Genomic DNA, 23470 nt, shown 5'->3' with positions numbered 1-23470 from the left:
TATTTCACTAACACTGAGAGCCCTAGTCTCCAGCCCAGTCTCGCTCTCCCCACTGCTGGTGGCAGTTTTGCCATCGATTCCCATTGAATTGGGAACGAGCCTTTTAGAAACACAAGTGGGACACTTCAGTTCCCCAACCAGTACAAGAAGCTACATTTTCCTGCACAGTTCAAATAGGTGAAGCAGCTAAAAAGAGGTGATAAAAGACTGATTATTTTAATATTCTTTGGGGAAAGTACAGACTTTTATAAAAGCATGATCCACTCTCCCCTCCAACAGATTTTACCACTACAGGCGTATGGATAGTATCTGTTAAACATGGATTTTTGGTACAAATAAGAGTGGGTGAAGTAAACTATGGATGTTGTTTCAACCTTCAATAATAGGCTCACAGAGGAAGAAATCCTCAGAATAAATATAGTGCCAGCAAAACATACAAGCTACTTCTCTAAGCCTGCTCCTGTTTCACTGCTAGGCTGCTGAATGACCACTGCCTATAATTAAACATACGCCATTCTCAAAAATGAAATACAAAGCAGACAGGCAGGAATTCACCTACAGTCACCAAATGGCTATACAGAGACCAGCTGCTAGTCTACAATATCATGTCTAAGGTCCAGTTTAAGAAGAAACAAGAATCCTAGTAATTAAAAGAGTTTCTAGAGTTATGAAAGTGACCATATCACGAAAATAATGACAAGATTGAAGATTATCAACATTTTAACACAGCACTAATGAACTTCACATAATAAGGAGGTCCATGGTGTCCAGTCAATGGAGAGATGCAGATGCTTGCAACCTGATTTCAGAAATTTAAAACCTGTTTTTCAAGTTTAAGACACTAATTTGCAACTATTGCTTGTGCAATGGTCAAAGGTTGTTTTCCAGAAATTCTTGCTTACAGGGTTGTGGGAGATTAGCTGGTAATCTTTTAGAAAATCAGTGAATAGATGTCACAGGCCTCACTACTGTAACACAGACAACTGTCCCTAGCTTTGCCAAGGACTCGGTCAGGCACATCTTTCCCCTCTAGTGCCATGCTGAGGCGTCTGGCAAATTTGCACTGTCGCTGCTAAGTCTGTCTCTCCCACATGAAGCAGTAGAGGACTCTAGTCTCTCAAGATACCTAAGTCTGATCCCAGATATTAAATTCAGATTAGCAAGTAGCTTTCTGCTGCAAACCAAATCCCAATCTATGCAAATGATGCTATTTTCACTTCTCTTGGTAACTTGAAGTTGCAGGCAAGGATGTTTTTCAGAGCACACTAAAATACCATTAAAATAAAATGAAACATAAAATAATGTAGAAAAGAGAATGCCTTTTCAATCCTACAAAGACATCTGTGATTGCTAAGTATTTTGCTGAATAGTTAGTGGTGCAGGCTAGATCCATCCCACGCTGATACTCTCCAAGGGGTAGAGACTTATCTTACACCCATGATTAAAAAAGAATAAGGACTCATCTGCTCAGTTAAACACAAGAGAGGGAGAGGTTAATACTGGAGGCAAGGCAAAAGACTGCAGAGCACAAGAGTGACAGAGGTGATTTTTATGCCTACCTGAACCCCTCTGCCACACAATGTTATCTGAGAAACGGTCATTTTTTTTTAAACTGGCAACTTTTTTGGATGCTAATTCCAAATCCATAAACAGAAGAAATCAATGGGCTTGATTTGCTCTGATATCTATGTTCAATGAATCCAGAAGAGGACTCTAGGCTACCGTCCTTAAAACCCAAACTATCTGGCCTTGTCTGTCTGACAAATTGTGCTTATAAATTTCTTGTCTGATAAGACTCCAATATTTTCTTCCCCCTCCATGATTTTTTTTTTTTCATTTTAAAGCATCGATTAGAATAATGAAAGGTACAACCAAAAAGATAACGAAATTAAAGATGCCAGCACTGCTCAGTGTAGTAGATTGCAGATCTGGGTGAAAAATAAATCTTTCTTGTACAGAAAAATGCATTAATTCTGTGCATAATAAGCCCAGCAATATTTAAAGATAAAGCAAATCTAGGACTATCACGAGCATAAATACTTTTAAAGGGAAATTCTTGGTATTGTTTCTGTTCTTTTAGCACACAGCAAATGCCCTGCAATACATTCATTCCTTCATTCTGTTCCACTGCAAAAACTGCCCAGTAAGGCCTTAAATTCCTCTCAAATCAGAACAATGGAGAACCATGCTCCTCTACAGAGGGCAAGCTAAAGCTAGGTTATTGCCATCAAAGGATATTAGGTCTTCAGGCTGCCCCTTTGCCTCTCCTACAAGCTGCCTGCCTGCTTCTCAGGCGACACCTACAACTTCCCTGGACTGAGAGGGGACATGGGGTGCAATGCTGCACTTGGCATTGGCCTTGCTATTCTTAAAAATGCCTTACAAAGACAGCAAAATAGTTCAGGTAAATCTCTGTATTGAAAAAATAACTCTCCACTGTGCGCTGTGTATTTCACACATGCTCTCTGGGCAAAATTTCCAAGACTCCTCTGCCTCACCTTCCTGCCTGTGCGAACACTGCCAGCAGAGGCTTTCCTTGCAAAGGGACTGAAACAAAGGATTTAAAGAATAAATTGCTATGCTAGAGTTGGAAAAAAAAGTATTATGTGAAGCCTGTGGGTTCAAATGCATTAACTAGAGCTAATATTTCTGCGACAGCCTACAAAAAAGAAAGAGAAGCAAACAAAGTCTGGCTCTAATTCCCTACTACAGCGCTTACGCCTAAGTACAGTATATGCCAATATGCCACAGGCAGAGTTGAGTTTAAACTGGCACGTGCCTCAGGTCACCAGTGCCATAGCCAAAGACACAGGAACAGACTAGGTCTACAGACTCACACAGCATCATCCTCCCTCAGAGACCAACAAAATAATAATAATAAAAAAACCTCCAAAGTTTCCTGTGCTTTATGATCATTCTCTCCGGTAGTAGTAGTAGTCGAAATAACAGTATTTTTACATTGCTGATGAGAATTGTATGCAATCAACAAAGTGCCTGGGTCAAGAAGATGGATCCTGCCAGGGTTGGCACGGGCTGATGACACGTTTTAAAACTGGCGAGTATGATTTGCATTAATCCTCACTGCCCTGTCCCACCCCCAGCCCTGAACCCCTGGTTCAACGCCACCAAAATGAATGGTGATACCGTCAAGGTGCGGGGCTCAGGGCAGCCTGTGGGGAAGTGGCCAGCCATGAAGGAACACAATGCCGGGAAGAAAGGTCTGCCACTTGTTCTCAGGACAGAACTACCCACGTTTTAAACAGCTTTTAAAAAATGTAAAAAACCAGCCCCATTTCTCGTCGCGGGTATCCAGAACACCTCTAAACACACAGAGAAATAGACAGGTATTACTGAAAAGTTTAACCAATGCTGAAGCTGCAAAATTGCTCTTTGTTGTAGTTGTTTGGCTACAGAAGGGGCAATTTGCTGTAAATAAACATTAAAAAGTATTTTTTCTGAAATGCTTGAGATACTTTTTTCCTCCAGTCTCAGTGGTATTTTCCTGTCAGTTGCTCCTCCAGTTGTGCTGATCTTTTTACCGTACGTGTGCTCAAGCGTCCGATGCAGAGTGTTGTCTTCCCACTGCAAGAGTCATCCCAGTCCCACCCTGGCCCAGCTCGTATCCCACCCCAGGCCCCGTCCCCATGGGCTTAGATAAGCCATTCCTTCTTGCTCTCGTCGATGGTCTCCGTGAAGTTCGGGTCGTTGTTCATGATGGCGGCGTCGGCGCTCTCGGCTGACTCTGCCCCTTTGGCCTCATTGGTGTGGTAGGTTCCCTTGTGGCGAAACATGTAGCGGATCAGGAACACCAAGGTGCAGAGGATGGTGAAGATCACCACTGCGATGACGCCTACAGAGGAGGAAGGAAAAGATGCCACCAGTGAGGAGAACAACAGATTTTGACACCAAGAAAGGATCCCACAACTCCTCCGAGCTGAGCCGAAGCTACCTGGGCAGTTAAATATCACCACAGTTGCTTGGTTTCCACTACTCTAACATTTATATATAGTTTTCACTATATACAAAATGTCACACAAGAGTGGAGTCTGCTAGTGACTTTCATCCTGTAGGTAAACTTCAACGTTAATACCTACTTACAGAGGTGAGCTTTGCTGACCGTGAGGCAGAGGGTGCCAAGTGCTCCCAAAACACGGGGGTGAAATGTGACATGTCACTGCCTGGACAGCTTTGAGGATGGAGTCACCGATGTATACTTTCCAGTCAATGGCCGTATAGATCTATCATAGACTATCATAGCCCCTCAATATGTCCTCGAAAATTGGCTCGGCTCACTCCACCCACTAGGCACTGGCTCCACATAATTACAGATGTAACTGCTTTATTATCAGACCTATCCTTAATTGCTCCCCCTGCAATGGTCTATTTGGGTTCAGCCCTATTATGGAGAAGTCTCATATATCTTACCCTCTTAGGCATAGGTAACTATGTGCTAAAACAGCTCTGTTCCTTTTTTGGCCCTTCTCTACAGGCGTGAGGATTTTCCAGGATGAAGACATTATACAATTCTCAGGTTAAAAAAATCTTGTAATCAGCCAGAATTATGCTATGCCACTTTCGTTAACTGGTGTGGCCTGAATTTTTCTGATGAATGCAATGCTATCCTTCTAGTATTGTAAGGTTTCAAAGTATTAAGGAAAAATTTTAAGTAGTAATAAAAATATAAATTAAAAAGGAAAAATAACATAGCAAATCAAAACTAAAGCAACTAATCTAAACCTGGATATGGAAACATAGACCCTTGAGGGGGCCAGGGAAAAGAAACAAGAAATTCCATTAGATTGCATGTACTTCTATACTCATGTTGTTTTACATGACAAAAACCACACCAGTATGTCATTTTATATGAATTTAGAACTGACTGAAAGGTATTAGGCTGATCTTTTTTTTATTTGCCTTCAGAATTTGATGCAGTGGCAAAGTTCTCCCAGAAGAGTTATGGTGCAACACTTCCATACTACAGGACAGGCCAGGGAAAATTGCATATGTGCATAAAATTAATCAGGATCCTTGTTTCTGGAGGCAGCTGGCCAGAATATCTTCAATGGAATGCTAATTCAAATTCCAATTCTGGTATTACTTAACATCACCTATCACACTGAATGGGAGTCTCCGGCACATAAGTTATAGCAGAACTTGGCCCCTAAAAAGCAAGGCAGGATCACGAGGGATTTTTGTCAAGGGTGGAGCAAACAGTGTTTGACATAGATTTATGCTGAGTCTGCTGTAACTGGAAAAGTGTCCTTGCCATTTCATATAAATTAATTACTCCATTAACATAATTAACTACTGCAAAGTAGCTCCCCACATGGATGTTTAATATGTGGATTATGAATATCAGTATTTTGACTTGGTTAAAACTGAATCTGAGGGGACAAACTAAGTGAGAACAAAGCATTTCACCATTTCACGTGCCTGAATGGACTTACACAAATTTCTTACACAAACTTCGTTCAGGTGTAGTTTTCCCACATAGTCAGCTCTTAGCAAATAGCTTGAATATGTTACCAACTGCAATTCAGCTGTCACAGTCATACAGCAAAGTATCTTAGAAAAGTAGACATTTTTCCTACCTCCAATAATGGCAGAGTTTCTGTTAACTCCATCTCCTATAGCTTGACCGTTGTATGGGAAATCAGCACTGGCTGTAAATAGGGAATTAAAGATTCATGTTGTAATAGCAGTGAAACTTCACATAGTAGTTCAGAAATACATCCAACATCCTCAGATACAATTTAAAGAAAACTGTGATCCCTAGATATTTATCTAAAGAAGAAGAAAAAAAAAAATCTAATCCCTCAGAACTTCTTGCTTCCTCCTCTTAACAAAAATAAAATTAAAATAAAGGAGGTACTCTCAGTAAGCATTGCTGTTAATACAGGAAGTAATTTTGTTACTCTACTAACACAAATTCAGTAAGTTTCTTTAGCACAAAACCAAACAAAACCTCTTCTTTCAAATGTGTGTGATCGTACATATTATTACAGAGATTTTTGCCTTTTGTCACTGCTATCCATGAAAGGCTTCAGAAGTTTCGAGGATTTAATGACCACCATTGGGTACAGCTGCAAGCTCTTTCAAAGAAAAACTGCCATCCCTTTTGCTGCTGCACAGTCTAAGGTAAGTGAGGGGCTGAATTTTCTGAGCTGTAGAGAGGTTACCCAAAGAAGCACGTGCCAGCACCTTTGCTACACTAGGAGAAAGCCCAATGTCGCAGCTTAGCTGCTGCTGGAGGTGCTTTGGAGCCAAGATGCAAGACTGTGAATTGGAGGAGCTGAGGCATGGCAGACAGGAGAGCCCGTGGGAGAGGAGAGCCTCCAGCAGATAGGTGAGGAGAGGAGACACAGCCAGATGTACCAGCGCTCACCTGCCAGTGACCTAAAAAGGAGAGACTCCTTGCGGCAGAGCTGGATGAAGGAATCAGTACAGGTTTAAAGTAGAATTTGGATGGTGGTCTTGGTTTTAACCTCCAGAAAACATCACAGAGGCTTTTCAAAGGCAATCTCATAAATTAAACCTATCATCAACATTTTCTTTATAGTCGGACATAGCTACTAGACACTGCAGTGACTAAGCAAGCCCAAGGTTGCAATCATTCCCTTCTTTGCCACTGGACTATGGCATTGTTTTTGAAACAGAGAAAATGTTGTTAAAAGTATTTAACCGGAGACAGTTAAAATAATCAAAGATATGAATTACTTCTTAGGTCAGTATTTAAAACCCAGCTGTATTTTCCTTGCTTGATGGATTAGGTGATTGTATTAAAGTAATCAGTTGCCTTTACAGGCCAGTGATGCATTCACTATACCCAAAAACTGGCTAACGGAATTCAACTGGCTTTCTGTTAGCATGGAGTAAAATCCATAATAAAGTTCCTTTTGTATCATAAAGCAGCTGCACAAAAGAATGAATGGCTTCAGCTCGCCACGTGGCCTGAAAAGAGGTTTGGGGCTAGAGTAGCCTTCTGTGTGCCTACTTTGGGAGAGAGTCGAACCAGCTGTGTGTTGAGCAGCTGGTTTTTGGCTGGTCACCAAGAAAGCATTTCTCAGGGCTCAGTGGAGCGGGCCTGGCCAGCAGTTTTTGCCAGCAGCACTTGTGCCTTTGACATTTGTTGGTGCTCTGGCTTCTGAAAAAAGCATTTCTGCATCTCTCTGAAACAAACCAGGCTAAAAAATGTAAAAGATAAATAAATACTTGATTCCGTATCAGTGAATTTTGCTCCAAAGAACCTTACTGTGCAGGACTATGAATGTTTCCTGCAGAGACATTTTGGCACAGGGTCCATAATATTATCCTTGCAGCGCTGAAAGGGAAGGGCTGGCAGTGGGAAAATAAACCCTAACTTTAAACCTACCCTCCCTGCACCTCAAGGAAAATCCTAAAGCCAAATAACACTATGTAGAAAAGCATCAATTTGCCAAATTGCAAGGAAATTGCCATTCTAACCCAAAAGGAGGCCCCTTGCCATAGGAGCAGCACCATAGGCAGTTAACAAGTCCTACCACTTGCCACTTGGTTTGGAATTGCTCTCCTGTGTTCCCACACAAGAAATCTTAAAATCAGTGATGGTCACAGTTCCCCCTTCCCTCACAACTGAGTAGTATATTTTATTTTCTTTTAAAAGGTTGTTTCGAGGACCACAGCACTAGTGAAGTGTGAAGAAAGAGGACAGCTGCTGTTCATGGCAGCATGATCCCTCCCGAGCTGCCACATCACAACAGTTACGCTACAACAGATTCCTGGCAGATGGAAGACCACAGCTTATGATGTTCAACAGCCACTGAAGCACACCACAGGATAATGAAGAACATGAAGCATGACGTGAAGCTACATCCTCCATCTTGTCTGAGAGCCGCTTCTAGAACTGGCCCTGATGCCTCCATCCAATGCTGCTTTCCATTGCATCTAGTCATCATACACACTCAGAAGAGATGTCCATTGGATCAACAAGCAGACGTGTCTCACTCTGAGACTCTAATCTCTGACAAAGAGGAAATAGGAACATGTGTCCGGGGGCAGGGGACAACTTATTTCAACAAGAGTTCACCATCAGATTGGATTGTACATAGCATATATTGTGCCTGCTGCAACTGCTGGAGAACTAGGAGTGCTGTAGTAAAAAACGAGCTTAGACACTCATGAATCTTTTCTTAAAGCACCTACGGCAGTGTTGGCAGATATTATCACCATAATTCATGAATTCCTGTTCTGTTACTCTTGTGTCAGCAGGAGACCTGCTTTTATATTATGGGGTTTTTTTGGGACTGAAAAATTATATCTAAAATTTCAGCCAAATGTGGGATTACGGAATACCTTTTGCTGCAGAAGTGTCTATACCAGTTTTTTACTGAATGTATTACTACAGATAGATAGAGGAGGAAGAAAAGAACTCATTACTATCTTCTTTTTTAGGTGGAAGTTTCCTTAAAATTCTTCTGGACAGCAGTAGCTTCTCAAATGATCAGAAACAGCTACAGACCACGGCTCTAAGAACTGCAAAAGGGTACCTCCTGCCACAGCAATTAGGCAGAAGAGGACGTATGAGGGCACATTCCTTGACCCACTACGGTGAGCTTGACAACAGAGTACTGTCACCAACAGACACCAACTGCAGGTATTTCAGATAGCAGTTATGTCATTCAGGCATGTGATCATTCATCTCTGACCTTACTACGGTCACATTCCTTGGCAATATTAAGCAACTTTGTCAAGAAGACAACTAATGAGATTCTTTCTTCCATTGCTGCTGAAATTCTGGAACTAAACAAGGAAAGAATACATTAGACCAGGCTGACAAAGGGGCAACAGTAATACTGATGCTCTGGTAAAAGCACAGAAGACTATAGAGTCCCATTCACAGGTTGTAAAGAGTAACTCCCAAAATGTTTTAAAATGACTGGCCAGGCAAAATTAGTATTGTTACTACTGACTCTCGTGTTTCATGGGTATCTAAATCACAGTGGTATAATAACTAGCTCGCATGGCTATAATATGCAGATGAAGTACATAGTGAGTTGCTAATAAGACAAATGTGTGCCTTCATTTCTCTGTCGCAGCTGGGAACACCTTTTTCCTGTTCAGATCCTTCCATTATCACTGTGACATTAATTCTAAGCACATGTCTCAGCAAGCCCTTTCGCAATGCCCGATACTTGTACCTCGACAGCTTCAAACCATGACTTGCCCACAGCAAATAGGTGCCACGGAGCTGCAGTTACTCTATGTAGTCACCCTGCAAAGCCCCTGTGGACAGCAAGTGGATGGTGAATGTAATATATGGTGGGTGTGGGGAGGATACTGCAGGAGTTTTGGTCTACGTACTGTGCTACCTAATTGTTAGCTGAGGCCATGAATAGGACTATTCAGTTCTCCTTTATTACCTGGTCTACAAAGGTTGCTTTCGAACAGCTGATTCCCATCTAGTTTGGGGACTGTACCGGAAAGGTTTCCTTACCTTGGGAGCTTTTCCTTAATTTTTCCTAGGTTTCTCTGAGCAGCCAGGGTCTCACTTGTGTGAGTCAAAATACAAAGAACAGAGCAAAGAGCTTTTAATTTGCCCTGGAAAACAGTTACATATTGGCCCAAGAGACGTGCTGCCACTTCCCTGAAATCCTCTGCTCATGCAACTGTGGCATCGGTGTGCTGTCAGGATACACCAAAGTCATCTTCCTAAAACCTACAGCTAGTGTAGGGACGGATTGAACTGTACCAGGAAATGCTAAGCTCATCTGTGTCTTACGAACATCACTTCATCTGGTTCCCTTCCAGAATCCAAGGTGGGCAATGCTGTTCTTCGCACCCCGTCTTCCCACAGCAGGCCATTGAGTTTGCTTCAAACATGATCATCCTGAAGCTAACTTACGTAAAAGGACACAGCATACTTTGCTTTCTCTTTCTTTCATGGGCTGCTGTTTACAAGGCCATAGTTTCAATAACCATAGAGTAAATCTACAGAGTTTGAACTTATGTTTTGCACTTTTCAACTTTCTGTTACTAGTCTCAGGGTAAATGGGGTTAAAGGAACTTTGCAGCACCTAAAAGGGTGATTAAAGACTGACTGCAGGCAAAATCCATGTTTTGGCCATCATTTTAATGACACTTGAAATTTTAGATGACCACAAAAATGCAGTAGGAGACCCACCATCATCCGGCATGCTCAGCATGGTCATTGCCACAGCCAGCTGTAATACAGCAGCACTCACTGACGGGAAAGGGGAGATGAGACTGGATAAACAGACCATAATTAAGATTAGATGTTAAAGATGACAGATGTGGTTGATTTAACAGAGTGGATGATAATTTTGCTTCATTATAGTAGGCGTGATTTTGCATCTCTCAATTTCAGAGGGAGAGTTTTTACAATGGATCCCACATAAAAGCCTTTTGCAAAATCACAAAATTGAAATGCAAAATTACCCTGTTAAAGTAGAAAAGTGGGCCAGAAAGTGGGTGTGGGCAGAGAAATGAGCAAAAGGCTATTCAGGAAAGGCAAGGGGAAAACCAAAACCAAACGGGGAGACTTTTCATCTAGAGAGCAGTACTGAGAAGCACAAAGTAAATGGCAAATCTCATTTTGACATACACTACCAGGAGTGTTACATATAAGCTGTGGGAAGCAATTTTTTTAACTGAACTTGTTTACTGAGTGGGCAAGTCTTAGCTAAAATACACCACACTACAAAGGAAGATACACTTTAGATTTGCTCCAAAAAAGGAAGGATGGGAGTGATCACAGGTCTAAAACAAACAATGGATGAAACCTGTGAAATGCTGGAAATTGAGTTTGTTCAGCCTACAACGAACACATGTTGCAAGGCTGCTGTGACCTTCAGCTTTACAGATGTCCACAATTTTGAGAGGTATTCTCCCATTATTGAGACCAGCTGGTTTTCACATAAATACGAACTAGAGAAGCAACCAGAACAACTTGTGATCTGGTGATCACAAGGTATACAAACCCCCCAGGAATCAAGACATTGATTAAAAGTAGAACAGTGAGAGAACAAAATAAAAGCAAAGATGTGAACTACCACTCCTTCTTCCTAATTATGTTTTGCAGCCAGGCATCCAGGAATTGAGCTTGCAAAGAGAGCAAACACTCACTGACGCCTTAGGATTTTGAGAAAGTGTTGGACACTAGATCCATTCAGTAACACATTTCTCTACAGGACCATAACACAGAGGAAAACAAAAGCAAGCTCTCTGGCTGCGTTTTGTCAAATTATGTCAACTCTGCCGGTCAGGTGAGACTGTACTGCTACGGTTTGAAATTACAGAGCACTCCTTATTACAGACGTAAGTACAGAAACTAATTGCTTGACTCTTGATAGCAGAAACTAATGTGCAGTCACAGTCGCATTCCCCTTCCTGAAGGGACTGGATTACAAGAGAAGCTCTAAACACACGCATAGAAATGACAGAGCACGAGTAAACAACTCCATTACACAGCCCTACATCAAAGGTGAACATCACAGCCCATAGATTCCAGTCGGCCTTTCTTGCTCATCCCACTGCCCATGCCCATCCCACCCACCGCTCTCCTCCTGAGTGTGGCTCTGTGAAGAGCTCCCATGACAAGTAAACTTCAGCAATTCCGAAAAAGAAGAAAAAAATTTGAAGCAGTGTTAAAAATGCTGTGTCTTTTTATGCTGCCAGGGCAAATTTTGTATTGAAAGTTCCTATCTTTTTTTTTTTTAAATTAATACATCTATTTTTTTTCCTACTTCTCCAAGCTGAAAACAGAGAAAGGAGGAAAACTACCCCTACTCTTGCTTTTCTAGGCATTTGAGAGCAGATTCTGAGGGAGAACTGTTTAGCATTAAACTATGTTAATAGAGTTTACTTAAAGTCCCACTGACATCAGCTTAAGTATAGAACTTAGAATTTAGCTGAAGTTATTTTTAATATTAAACGCTTCCAAGTTTAAAAAAAATTACCCACACTTACCCAACCACAAAATATTTAAAAGATACTACTAACCATATTGTTTGTAAAAGGTCATTTTTGTTTTAGCATGCTATATGGGTTCAATCATTACTCCCTGAATTTTTAGTGATGCCTCAACTGTAGTGTTAGAGGGTTACAAGTATATCCCTAATATGAACTATTTTTCTGTCTTTATGGAAATAGAAGTCTTCACAGTCACAGACTTAATTTTTTTGGTGTGAGTTACAGGATATTGGAAGAAAGTACACCCATATAGCAATTCTGAAATTACCAGAATAGACATGCAGCTTAGAGGAAAAATTAGGGCTTTTCACTTTAAAAATGTCATCTTCTTCTCTCTGTCGCCAATAATGCAAATTATATGGAAGATGAAATTCTCAACATTGGATCAAAATCCACTAATTTCTTCAATCCTTTGCAACCTTCTTGGCTGGTGGGGATAGGGAGGAAACAAAACCAGAAAAAAACCTTCATAAATGACAAAAAAGTCCTCCAACACATTAGTGCTATTTGGACCAATTATTTAAACTAAGCTTTGTCAGATACGTTCTGTTAGATCAAAAACATTTTGAAGGGTGGCATTTTTCTTTTTTTCCTAAGAATTTTTCACTGAATCTCGAGTGTTTTTACTGGCAGCTACTGGTGAGTTCTGCTGAGAGAGAGACACAGGCACAGAGATGACGGAAAACACAAAACCTCTGTTTTTACATTTTTGGTGTGAAGTCTCTCCAATAATGTCTTTTTATTCCAATGTGAAATGAGTATAAATTAAAAAATCCTCTGAAATGATGGCTTAATAGAAACATTGTCCTCTGAACAGCCCTTCTGTATGCAAATGCCTGGAACAGTGTGGGAAAGTAAGTGGGGATTATAGAAGAAAGAGTAGTTGGATGTTTCTATTAAAAAAAGCATGAATTTTGGAGTGAACAATGGAAATGCCAACAATGAACAATGGCAGCATTGGGGGAAAATTCACTGAACGCTTCGTGGTCAATGAACTGGATCAATGCAAATTGTCACCACTAGACACCAGAGTCGAAAACCCAATCAGTCAAGCTAGTTGTTTCTGGATTGGCTGTGTTATCAGTCCTTTAATTCCCTTCTGCAGGCGAACTTTGTTGTCCATACTCTTAAGCAGAGGATGAAATGGAGTTTTATGAATGGCTTGTCCGAGAGGACAGTACAATATTTTCTTTTGGTCTTAAAAAGCAATCTTCCTAGCAAAGGGACAGAAAAACTTGTGTCTTATTAGGAGACCGATCCTTGCAGCTTAAACTCCCCAAAATCAGTCCTGGATGAAATACGAAAAAGGAAAACATTCCTGCACTGTCTGTTGGGACGGGTTAGGTGATTCTACCCTGCTTCCCCCTTTGTACTTTCCCAGTAGTAACTTTTACACTTTCTTTTGCACGCAAGCAAGTAATTGTACAAAGTAGTGGGAACCCAAGACCGAAACACTTTTTAAATTTAGTAACTAGTACCTGTATACTACAGAATTTCCTTCCTTATTTTAAAAGTGGAGCAGACATTTAGGATCACTTTTGGATTGTGTTTATCTGCAGTTTGAACTTCAGCAAGTTCTGTCTCAGAAGTAGTATTTTGAACTACTCTGGCTCTGCCAAATTTCCAATTGATTTGCAGCACATTAGAGCAGCCCCATTCATCAAAGACCTAAACTCATCTGTCTTTTAATTCCTGGTAGTAACGTCTGTCCGACCCTGGGTCTCACTACGACTCCAGACAAGAACTGCTAGTGTATTAGTCATGCCGGCCTAAGCTATCACTTTCATGAAAATTTTATGAGCAGTGCTTACATTTCACCTGTTAAGGAAGACAAACAAATACTTCCTTTTATAATTAATGTAGAATATGAAACGCTTCAGTGCTCTCAAAGGAACAGTAGAGTTAAGTGCTGATCAAAGCCTAGCTGTATATAGCTAATCGCTGAAAATGGACCCACAGGGAATACTTGAAAGAAACAAAAAACCAAAAATAAAAATCCAACCCAGCGAACAAGAATACCAAACAAGCCTGTAAACTTATGACAGCTACAAAAAAGGAGAAAAAAAAATGATGGACTCTCTTAATTGAGGTCATTGGAAGAAAGGGCTTCTCACAGCCAGAATAGGAACAAGATCAGGTTCTGCACTTTTAGCGTTCATCCCCTTATGAAAAAAGAGGCTTGGATTGGGGATGAGGAATGGGTCAGACTGGAGAGTTTAAATCTGAAATAAACTTTAATAGCTGTAATTACCTGACTGTAATCTAAAATAACATCTTACACAGGAACTGAAATGCTTTTCAGCCTAAGTAAAGGAAAAAGAAGGCAGTCACATGAAGTGCTCAGGCACCTAAATGCTTCCCTCCCTACTCCATTTTTTTCCTAATTTATGCCATCCCTATGTTCCTAGTTAAAGTTAGTACTTGTGGAAAAAATACAGTCTTTGCAGAGGATGGAAAACACTCTCTTTTTAGTATTATCACCTTCTTGTCTTGACGTTAGGTAGAAGCATTAACATTCAAATCAGTGCTTATGAAATAGCTACAATGCTGGTCTCTCAATGAATGCCAGAAGAATTTACAAGCTTGGCAGTCTGTCAGCTGTCTGATACACTAGACAGAGCGTCAGAAATTTCACATTGAAATTATATATTCTTAACGACAAGAGAAAGCTATGCATAATTGTGTGAAGGAACTAGATGAGACTGAGGGAGGCATTTTTATTCCCAATCAATAGAGAGATTTACAGTAATTCAAGCACCATAATTAAGCCCTTTAAGGATGAAACACTGATTGTGCCAAATTTTCAGACAGATGCTCTTCCCTGCTGGATGGGGAAGAGAAAAATAGAAACTGTTGCATGTCAATGTTTAACACTTACCTTCTTGCTTGCAAAAAACACTTGGTGCTTAGAAACTGAGCTATGAGTTTCTGCTAGACTTAATCCCCTACTATCTGAAAAAAATGCCACCTTCCTGTTTGAAAACAACTCAGGTCAAGACCATGGACTTCTGAGACAATATTTGTATTGGGAGAATTGGGGATGAATGCTGGTCACTCTCAGCAGAGGAAACTTGATCACAGAAATGCACCAAAATCTGGCAGTGGAAGAATCTGTTAGCCTGCAAGGCAGGTTGCAAGTGCATCTTCCGTCTCTTGTATAGGGAGTATAAATATTAAACTAGCTTACTGGGAGACAAAGAGCCTCCCAATGTTTACATGCCATGTTAATTAAAAAAAAAAAAACCACCACCTCGAGTGATCAATAACTTCAAAGAGAGAATCTGGCATAATTCTCTGATTGCAGTACAGGTAACTAATCCTGTTTGCTATGCTTGAAAAAGGAGGACCATCATTTTATTCTAGCAATTGCCTTCACATCCATTTCTAATTTTGCTAACACCTAGGAGATCAAATTTAGATGCGTAAGACTGCATCATGAACAAAAGCGGTGCACCTCATCCATCCTTCCTGCCTGGACTTGTTTGCCCCTTGCAGGAAGCCTGTGAGAAGTGACCCTGCTCCCCTGACGTCCTTTGGAGGAGAGAATGAGTGCTGCGTCACACGTTATCATTGGCTTTAATCCTCCTGCTGTTGGATTCACTGATGCATACAGGACTCTTTTAATGTCTGTGGCCAGAAGATGACCGTTTTGTTCATATGTTTGTAACCTAAGACCATTTTGAAGGCTGAATCGCCACCCTCCAGCAAGTAACACCTTTGATCCTTCCTTCCCACTGTGTCATTTGTAACAAGCCCTTGACAAGGGCGAGAGCTATTTCGCATCTCCGTAGCCACATCCGTACCCGTGCACGTCTGACACAGCTTCTCCTCAGATGCTGCCGCTCTGCCCTCTGAGATGTGGGTACCTGTGGTCAGAGGGCAGGATGGCAACCCAACCGATGGCATCTGAATCCAGAAGGTGACCTTCAGCATTGTCACCAGTGACACGAGTGACACTTTTTCTTAGTCCAGAAATCAACTGCTATCTTTTGCTTGACAAAGATAATTAGTTGGCCAATTAGGTGAGCGTGGATCATATGGCCAGTATTCAGCCCTCCCACTCTCTTCTCCTGCCATCACTTGTTAAAGGAAGAGGGATGAATTTGTTACAAAAAGGGAGCTAATCCTGCAGGCAGCCATTTTAATCTTGATGACAGCGGTGCATGTCTTCATACAATGTTTTTACCAGACATGCTCAATATAGGTTTCAAAGTAAGCTGTTGATTCTTAAAAGGCAAGGCCTTTCACCTTCTACAAATACAAAGAGCTTTTAGGGTTTAAATATGTACAGTCAGAAAAATGTCACACCACTTGGAAAAACATTGCAGACATAGCATTTAATCCTGCTCCATTTAATTCTTAATATGTTGAAGCTAATATGGGTTTAACTAAATCCCGCGTTAAATACTCTAGATGCCATTCTGAACAAATGCATTTTGCAGCTACATAGTGCCATGGCAGCTCAGAGGTGCTAAAGCATGGTTTGTCAACTGTTGTATGTACCTTGCCTCTTCTGGTATCTCTTGCTCTTACTAAATTCAAGATTGGGTAGTTTGGCAAGCTGGAGCACATTTTACCTAAAAATGGAGAGGTACATACATATAGTAGGTTTCTTTTATCCTTTTTATATAAATAAGAAAAGTTTGGAAGCGAAACTTTGTTAGTAAACTGCAGAACCTTTATCTTAGATAAAAACACCCACAAACTGAACAACCCCACCCCAATAATACGCATCTTCTGATTTTAAGTACAAGGTATTTTAGGTGTGGGAGTTTATTTACTACAAAAATAATCATCTGTTTGGGCTTTTGTTTGCTTCTCTAAAATGAGCAAGGTGTCAGTTATCAGTGACATACATCTTAGCTAATTTGAACTGAGACACATTAAAAAAATCCTTGGTGATTAGGTTTTTTTTTTTAACATATGCTACAGTAACAGATATTAAAATACACGCTAATATACTTAAAGGCACGCAATTATAACTTTTGTTTTGAAATGTATGCCAGACAGGTAATTTGCTGTGTTTAGACCACATGTAAAGGTAGGACATGTAATTTTTAAATACATGGTCATTGATCAGGCTCTTTTTTGCCTCCTTTCTACACTCCTTTTGATGGAGGCAAATTGGATTGTCTGACATGAACTGAGATAATACAGATGGGAGGAAAACACAGGAAGGGAACTATAGAGATGATCTGCTTTGGTTTGATTATTGACTTCTTTTTTAAATCACCAGAAAGTCACCTTCTAGAAAAGAATGACTTGTTGAATTCCTGCACTTCATCACCACCAAGAAAGGATCACCATAGCAACATGAGAAGACTATGCATTGTAAGAATACTCACAAGCTGAACAAGATAATGCTTTAAGATAATGTCCCAGTATCATGGCAAAATGCCAGCCAGGGGTGGGGAGGGAGGGAAGTGGTATTTTTACAATGACAAAGAAATTTAAAAAGAACTAATACTGTAAATGTGAAATACATGTGAATTCAAGGCTAACAGAAAGTGCAAGACAATGAACCGAGAAGCTGTATGGCCCATTTGTCTGGGGAGCAAATCAAATTTTCTTATTGATAAATCCCTGAACTTGCCTCTAAGGGTCAACTGCAAGTGACTGATGTGTGTCTTTATGATCTTCCCTTTAGCCTCTCTGTTAGGGCATCCAAAATGTTTTGCAGCTAGCAGGAGGTGTCCATGCAGTAACTGCATAGAAGAGTTTAAGGCAAACATTCCATGTAGGTCACCCGTCAGGCAGAACCTGCTTAACATCTAGTAATTATCCGTAAGGTCTGATCCAGCACTGCAGTTTAGAGGTGAAAGGATCATTACATTTGCTGTCTGGTGTATCTGTCCTATTTAGATACTTATCTTTGATCCCCTCCTGCAACATTTTTCAATCCTGAATGTTCAATTCCACAGTATTTGAGAAGCAAAGCTACAAATCTACACTTAACTCAAACTATGAATCGGGATGAGTGTGAAGTATGTCACTGAATGAGATTTAAACCCTATGATACTTCCCACAAAATTTTTCCTGATTTTTTCTTTTCACTACAAACCACCCATCCTCAACTCTCATGTTTTGTTAAGATCTATTTAAAATGAAATAGGTGACATAACAATAAAAATTACCGATAAAAACATGTTTGAAATGAGAAACCCTGTAGACAGTAACTGCTGCTTTCAAAGCCACGTTCTTTGCAACCATTTCTTTGTGGCAGAGTGTGTGTGGTTTTTGCTTTAGCACCACTACAAGTGCTTCTGTGAATTTCAAAAGAGCTTTTTGTCTTCGCCCCTTCAGCTGGTTTAGTGAAGGAGTAAATTCACACTGAGAGTACTGAGACTATTCCAGCTCTGGAGCCAACAGGAACCACTACTTATACCTCTGATTTTTCCATTTTCTCTTTCAACACAATTTGTGTTATAAAATCTTCTAGTAGGGTTTAGGAAACATAAAAAAATCTTCAGTGAAAACTGTCAATCTGATAATGCAAAGTGACACTAAACCCGAACATTTTCATTTACCAGTCATCAAGATCACCTGTGTGCAAGGTTACACAGTCTACAGTATATATTTTTCCTGAGACTGAAACAGAGCTAGCTGTGTCAGACCACCAGAGATACTTTTACAAAGACAGAGTTGTTCTTACCTGATACCGATAAATGAGTGGCTGTGATACCTCCTCTTTGTATCATGGAAATGTCACCCAGAGTGAAAGTCAGGAATTTTTCACCCACATCTGAATGTCCTTTCACTCCTGCCCTGGTGAAACACCACTCCCGTGCTGTGAAATTTCTTTTTACCGTAACTCACCTGACATTGTTGCTCCCTTCAGTGTACAGCAGTCCCTCACTAGAAGTCTTTAAAGCAATATGATCTTTTCCCTCTACTGCTGCGGAGCTCTGGAGAGGACAAGAGGAGGGGTCCCTAGCTCCCAGTCTTACTAAAGCTTATCATCACCAAAAATGAAGGTGGGTCACCTGCATTCTGTCTGTCATGACTTGAAACAGTCAAGTCTGCCTATAGCAATGAGACTTTTTTTACCGGGCAGAAGTTAACAGACAGCTCGAGCCAACCTAATTGCATGCTGTATGTTCCCTGATACCCTTCATGCTGGCTCCATGACCAAGTATTACAATTAATCCAGAAGAAAATATGTAAATTTGTAATCAGTCAGGTCAACAAAGTTGAATCAACTCAGCAAAAGTTTTCAAGACAAGACTGAGCCAACAAGGACAAGCGTAGTAGCACATGTCAAAGACAAACAGGACCTCCTTCTTTTAACATCAGGAGCTATTTGGAACAGTTCAAATACCTTGAGTAAATCCCGCCATAGTCTTTTACTAGCTTGCAGTCGAATTAAGCGTAGAAAAAAGAAACCAACCAAAATTAACAACCAAAACCCATTAGCTGCACAAGATTCACAGCAGCAGTGCATCCTCAAGAAGTTCATGGCACACTTTTTAAAGACATGAGCCAGTGAGGTATCCTTCAGGAAATGTGCTTGTATAGAAAGAGGAGCACAGAACATAACCTTCAGGTACAAACTGACCTAATAATTTCAGAGAAGAAAGGGACTACTAATTTGTGATGAAAAAATTCAAGCAGGAGATTGCATGTTATAAACAGGGAAGAGATGTACTGAAATCTTACAATGGCATGGCAGCAAGGAGGGAGTGACAGGTTCTAGAGCATGATACTGCTTCTATCAATGCTTGGGACCCTCAGCCCTAGAATATCTGCCTCTCCTTACAAACATCTGCCCTATTTCTCTGCTGAAGAAGAGCTGAAAGGAAATGCTGCAAGGAGTTCCTTGACATTGCAAGAAAAAAAATCCAAAACCCAAAGGTATGACCTTGGCACATACTTCTAAGACAGACATATATACCTGTTCCCTCTCATATAAAAACTGGCAGACGGATGCATCCCCAAACACAATAGGCAAAGATTAATTGGTATCAAAATTATTATGGACCCAGTTTTTCCTCTAGTATTTTAATTTTATACCACTGTAAACCCATCAACTCTGCCAGGACAGGTTCTGATTTACACCGCTACAAGTGAAATCAGAATGAGGACAAAACACAAGTGAGGGGTCAACGTACACCTGACCCTACAAATCTAAAGGGAACAGATTTATTTTTTTTTTAAAGTATTTACCTGACACTCAAGAAGCAAGACAGAAAAAAACCCTCTAAAGTTAGGCACAATGTATACTTTCAAAGATTGTCAGTCACAAAGCAGGATGAGATTGCTGCGATCAGCAAATTGTTTTGGTTTTCCAGCATTTTCAGCATGAGATGAATGCTGTCATGACTAATGGGATTTCCCATTAAACATGGCCTAAGGAAAGCAGACATTTCAGAAAACAAATCAGCACTTTATATAAATGTATTTATGCCTAAAATTAGATTTACTTTTTTTGTATGAAGCTCACTACAATATACTCACTTATTAAGAATACAGCATAAGAAATGCTACTGTACTTGCAACCTTTTGCTGACTACATACACAATACTACAGAGAAAGTGCTATCACACCAGCTAGGTCAAAACTCAACATTCAAACAGTGTAAGACTTAAGGAAAAGAAAAATAAAACAGAATATTAAAAAAAAGGCAAAGAAAATACCCTGTAAGTGCATTTAGAAGTGATAGCAAATCTCTGTCATTCCAGCTCTGCATTTCCTATGTGATTATAGTCCTACAGTCATCTATCAATCACATCCACTCAGTTTTATTTTTCCTTACGGAGGAAGGTGGGTGTATTTCTTCTCTGAACTGCTCCACTGAGCTAATGTGGCACGAACCCCAGCTTACCTGAGTCTAAGTGCCACGGGTCGGTAGCAGCCGACATTGGTGGGATGGTGAGTGGAGATGCTCCGCAGTTGGATTCCACCAGTTCTCCTTGGATGTGGACGTGAGAGGAGGCGTTGGTAGGTCTCAGAGCTGCTTTGAGTGGAGCAATCTGGTTGAACTGTACTCTTGATAGGCAGCCAGTGAATCCTGGAGTGTTGTATTTATATATATCTTGGTCAATCTTCCCAATTTCTATGGGAAATGAAGGAGGGAAAAAATAATATTAATCAAAACAATTAATTGCTTTGGAAAGCACAGCTGGTCTGAACACTTGATTCCCAGAGCTCAGTTCCCAAGTCCCTCTCTCAGGAGACTGAGAACATGTCAGACCCTGCCAGGTTTCTTTACATTTCATTACACATTAAAGCTGGAAACCTTCAGGCCTTGATGTGACTTGGTTTCACTGCTATGCTATCATTAAAATGAAAGGCTGGCATGAAGGAGTCATCAGAGAACAAAAGGCCAGGGGGAAAAAAAAAATCTTTTCCCCAAGAAGAGGTGGCGAAAGAGAAGGTAGAGGGACAGTCATCACCAGGGTCTTTCCTCCCAGCTGAAGGTGCTGCTGCGAGAGATGCCCCTTCCTTCATCCTGGCCTGTCGCCCTCTAACCCCTCTCGGTGGGCCGGGACCACTCTTGTTCACTCCTGTCCCCCTCCTGTCTCCTCGCCAGGCGATCAAGCATCCCTTTAGCCCGAGGTGGAAAACCACCCCTCTCCAGCCTCCTTCCTTCTCCTGCAGCGGTGAGAGGTGGCAGGAGCCCATCCACCCCTGCTGCAGGCTGATGAGTGGCGTGCGTGCTCCCGCGCCTCCGCAACTGGGCCTATGTTAGCTGAGAGCCTGCCGCAAGTCAGCCATTTTACACCTCGCCGCTGTGGGCTGATAGGCAAGCTGGCAGCTGGCATCCATGAGCAGAGCATGGGGCTCCGCCATTGCTTTCTAAAACAGCTGCCATCCTTCAAAGTCGCCCCCCAAGTAGTTTTCTCCCTTCTAAAACACCAGTTAAAATGATCCCAAAATGGTAGCTGTAAAATGCCGTACATGCCCTTACTACCCAGGAACCTGCAGGCCGCTCACAGCTGTTTTAATTCTGCCAGGACCTGTTGCGACAGCCTGAGTCACAACCGAAACAAAACCAGCACACTCTGTCAGCTGGCTGCGTTAGAGGGGGTATTAACATTTCAAAGCCTCACTGCAGTGTCTAATATAGTATTTACATGGCAGTGAGGAATGTGGCTTCCTTTCTTCTATGGTAGCACTGAGTGAATGAAAAGGACACATGGCAGCATCATGTTTGTGCTGTACCAGGGAGTATTGCTCCGCAGGCACCGAGACACTCCAAACCGCCCTCCCCTGGGACGGGATAGAAGTTAACGTCCGGCGTCAAAAGTCGTACTGAGCCGAGCAAAGCAAGATGGTATCCCAGGAACAGAGGACAGGGAGCAGCCCCACTTGTTCAAAGGCAACCTCTTCAGATAGGAACAATGATAAGGGTTTGAAAAATGGTGTTTCTGGAAAAAAAAGATGGCTGTAAATCACAAGATTGTGTCATAAAGAAGAAAGGAAGGAAAACAGAGGTGGGACAGAGAGGGTTCTCCTGAGAGGTGTGAGGAGAAAGTAGGAAAGAGTTTTATTGTAAGAGTTTGGGAAAGAGCTGGGAATCAAAGCACATCTGGGTTTGAGTTATGCTACAAAAAAAAAAAATCAAATCAAAATTATTAGAAAATGCATTATTAACCTTTTGGCTGAGTCTGTGTTCAGTTCTAACCAAACCAGGATCAATTATATGAGGTCTGAACTGCTGACTGGGCTCCCTAAAAACTACCATGATACATATGTCAGTGCTGTTCCTAAGAGTACTGAAGGTTTTGCATCAGGGATATGTACGAGGAGTTTCAAGGCTATAAATCAGGCACGGCATTTCAAGTATGCTTTATGTTTGGGTTTACATGAAGTGGGGGAAAACTGGTGGAAACTGGAGAAATCTTGAGCACGCTTAAAACAACTTCTTAGTTTTCACACAGAGCTAAGCTGTACCTTTTCTGTCTTTGCAACCATATTAGAATGATAAACATACAACGTTTAAGCCCCTCCCCCCCAGCATAAGGACACAAAAGGAAGATGCATAATCTGAAAATTACTTGCATTAGATCCTTATGTGATCCACTATACAAGAATGGATTTTCTATTCCCCCCATTTCTCCCTTTCCTTCTCGTTTGAGAATGTCCTGCTAGTGCTTATCCAGCCTGTATCAATATTGCAGCCACATTTCACAAGCTGGCAGTGAGCAGCGACTGTCACCTGTGACAAAGTGGAAACATGCTCAGGACTCAGCTAGAGACTAGTTTAAATGCATTATAATAATTGTATTAGTTACATGGGTCTTTCATCCAGCTCCCCTTAAAAAAGTAGCTTGACCAAACAGTTAGCATTATCTCCTTCAAAAATTTGACAGTAAGTAAAAAAACTCACACGTGCATGCACACTTTGCATAGTTAGTAGAAAAGCTGTACAAAAGCCAGAGTTCATGCATTTGAATGCTACTTGTAGATCGTATCACTCAGACAAGGTTCCTATCTGACCACAATATTCACTGTCTCTTACTTCAATAAAATATTCATGGTATATTCAGTGAATAGCTGCAAT

General features: G+C 41.1%; 1 protein-coding gene across 1 annotated transcript; it reads right to left on the bottom strand.

Moving 5' to 3' along the window:
- Positions 1 to 3650: 3650 nt before the first annotated feature.
- LOC104075567 (contactin-associated protein-like 2) lies at positions 3651 to 21019 on the bottom strand (the record flags this gene model as incomplete). Its single annotated transcript, XM_009576114.1, has 3 exons — positions 3651 to 3850; positions 5592 to 5663; positions 20789 to 21019. Coding segments are annotated over 3 exons (503 nt in total), but the record flags the coding sequence as incomplete, so codon positions are not given.
- Positions 21020 to 23470: the final 2451 nt, after the last annotated feature.

Source organism: Fulmarus glacialis, unplaced genomic scaffold (genome assembly GCF_000690835.1).
Source record: "Fulmarus glacialis isolate BGI_N327 unplaced genomic scaffold, ASM69083v1 scaffold35110, whole genome shotgun sequence".
In the NCBI taxonomy this organism is placed as follows: Eukaryota; Metazoa; Chordata; class Aves; order Procellariiformes; family Procellariidae; genus Fulmarus; species Fulmarus glacialis.
This window is presented reverse-complemented; position numbering and strand designations above follow the sequence as displayed.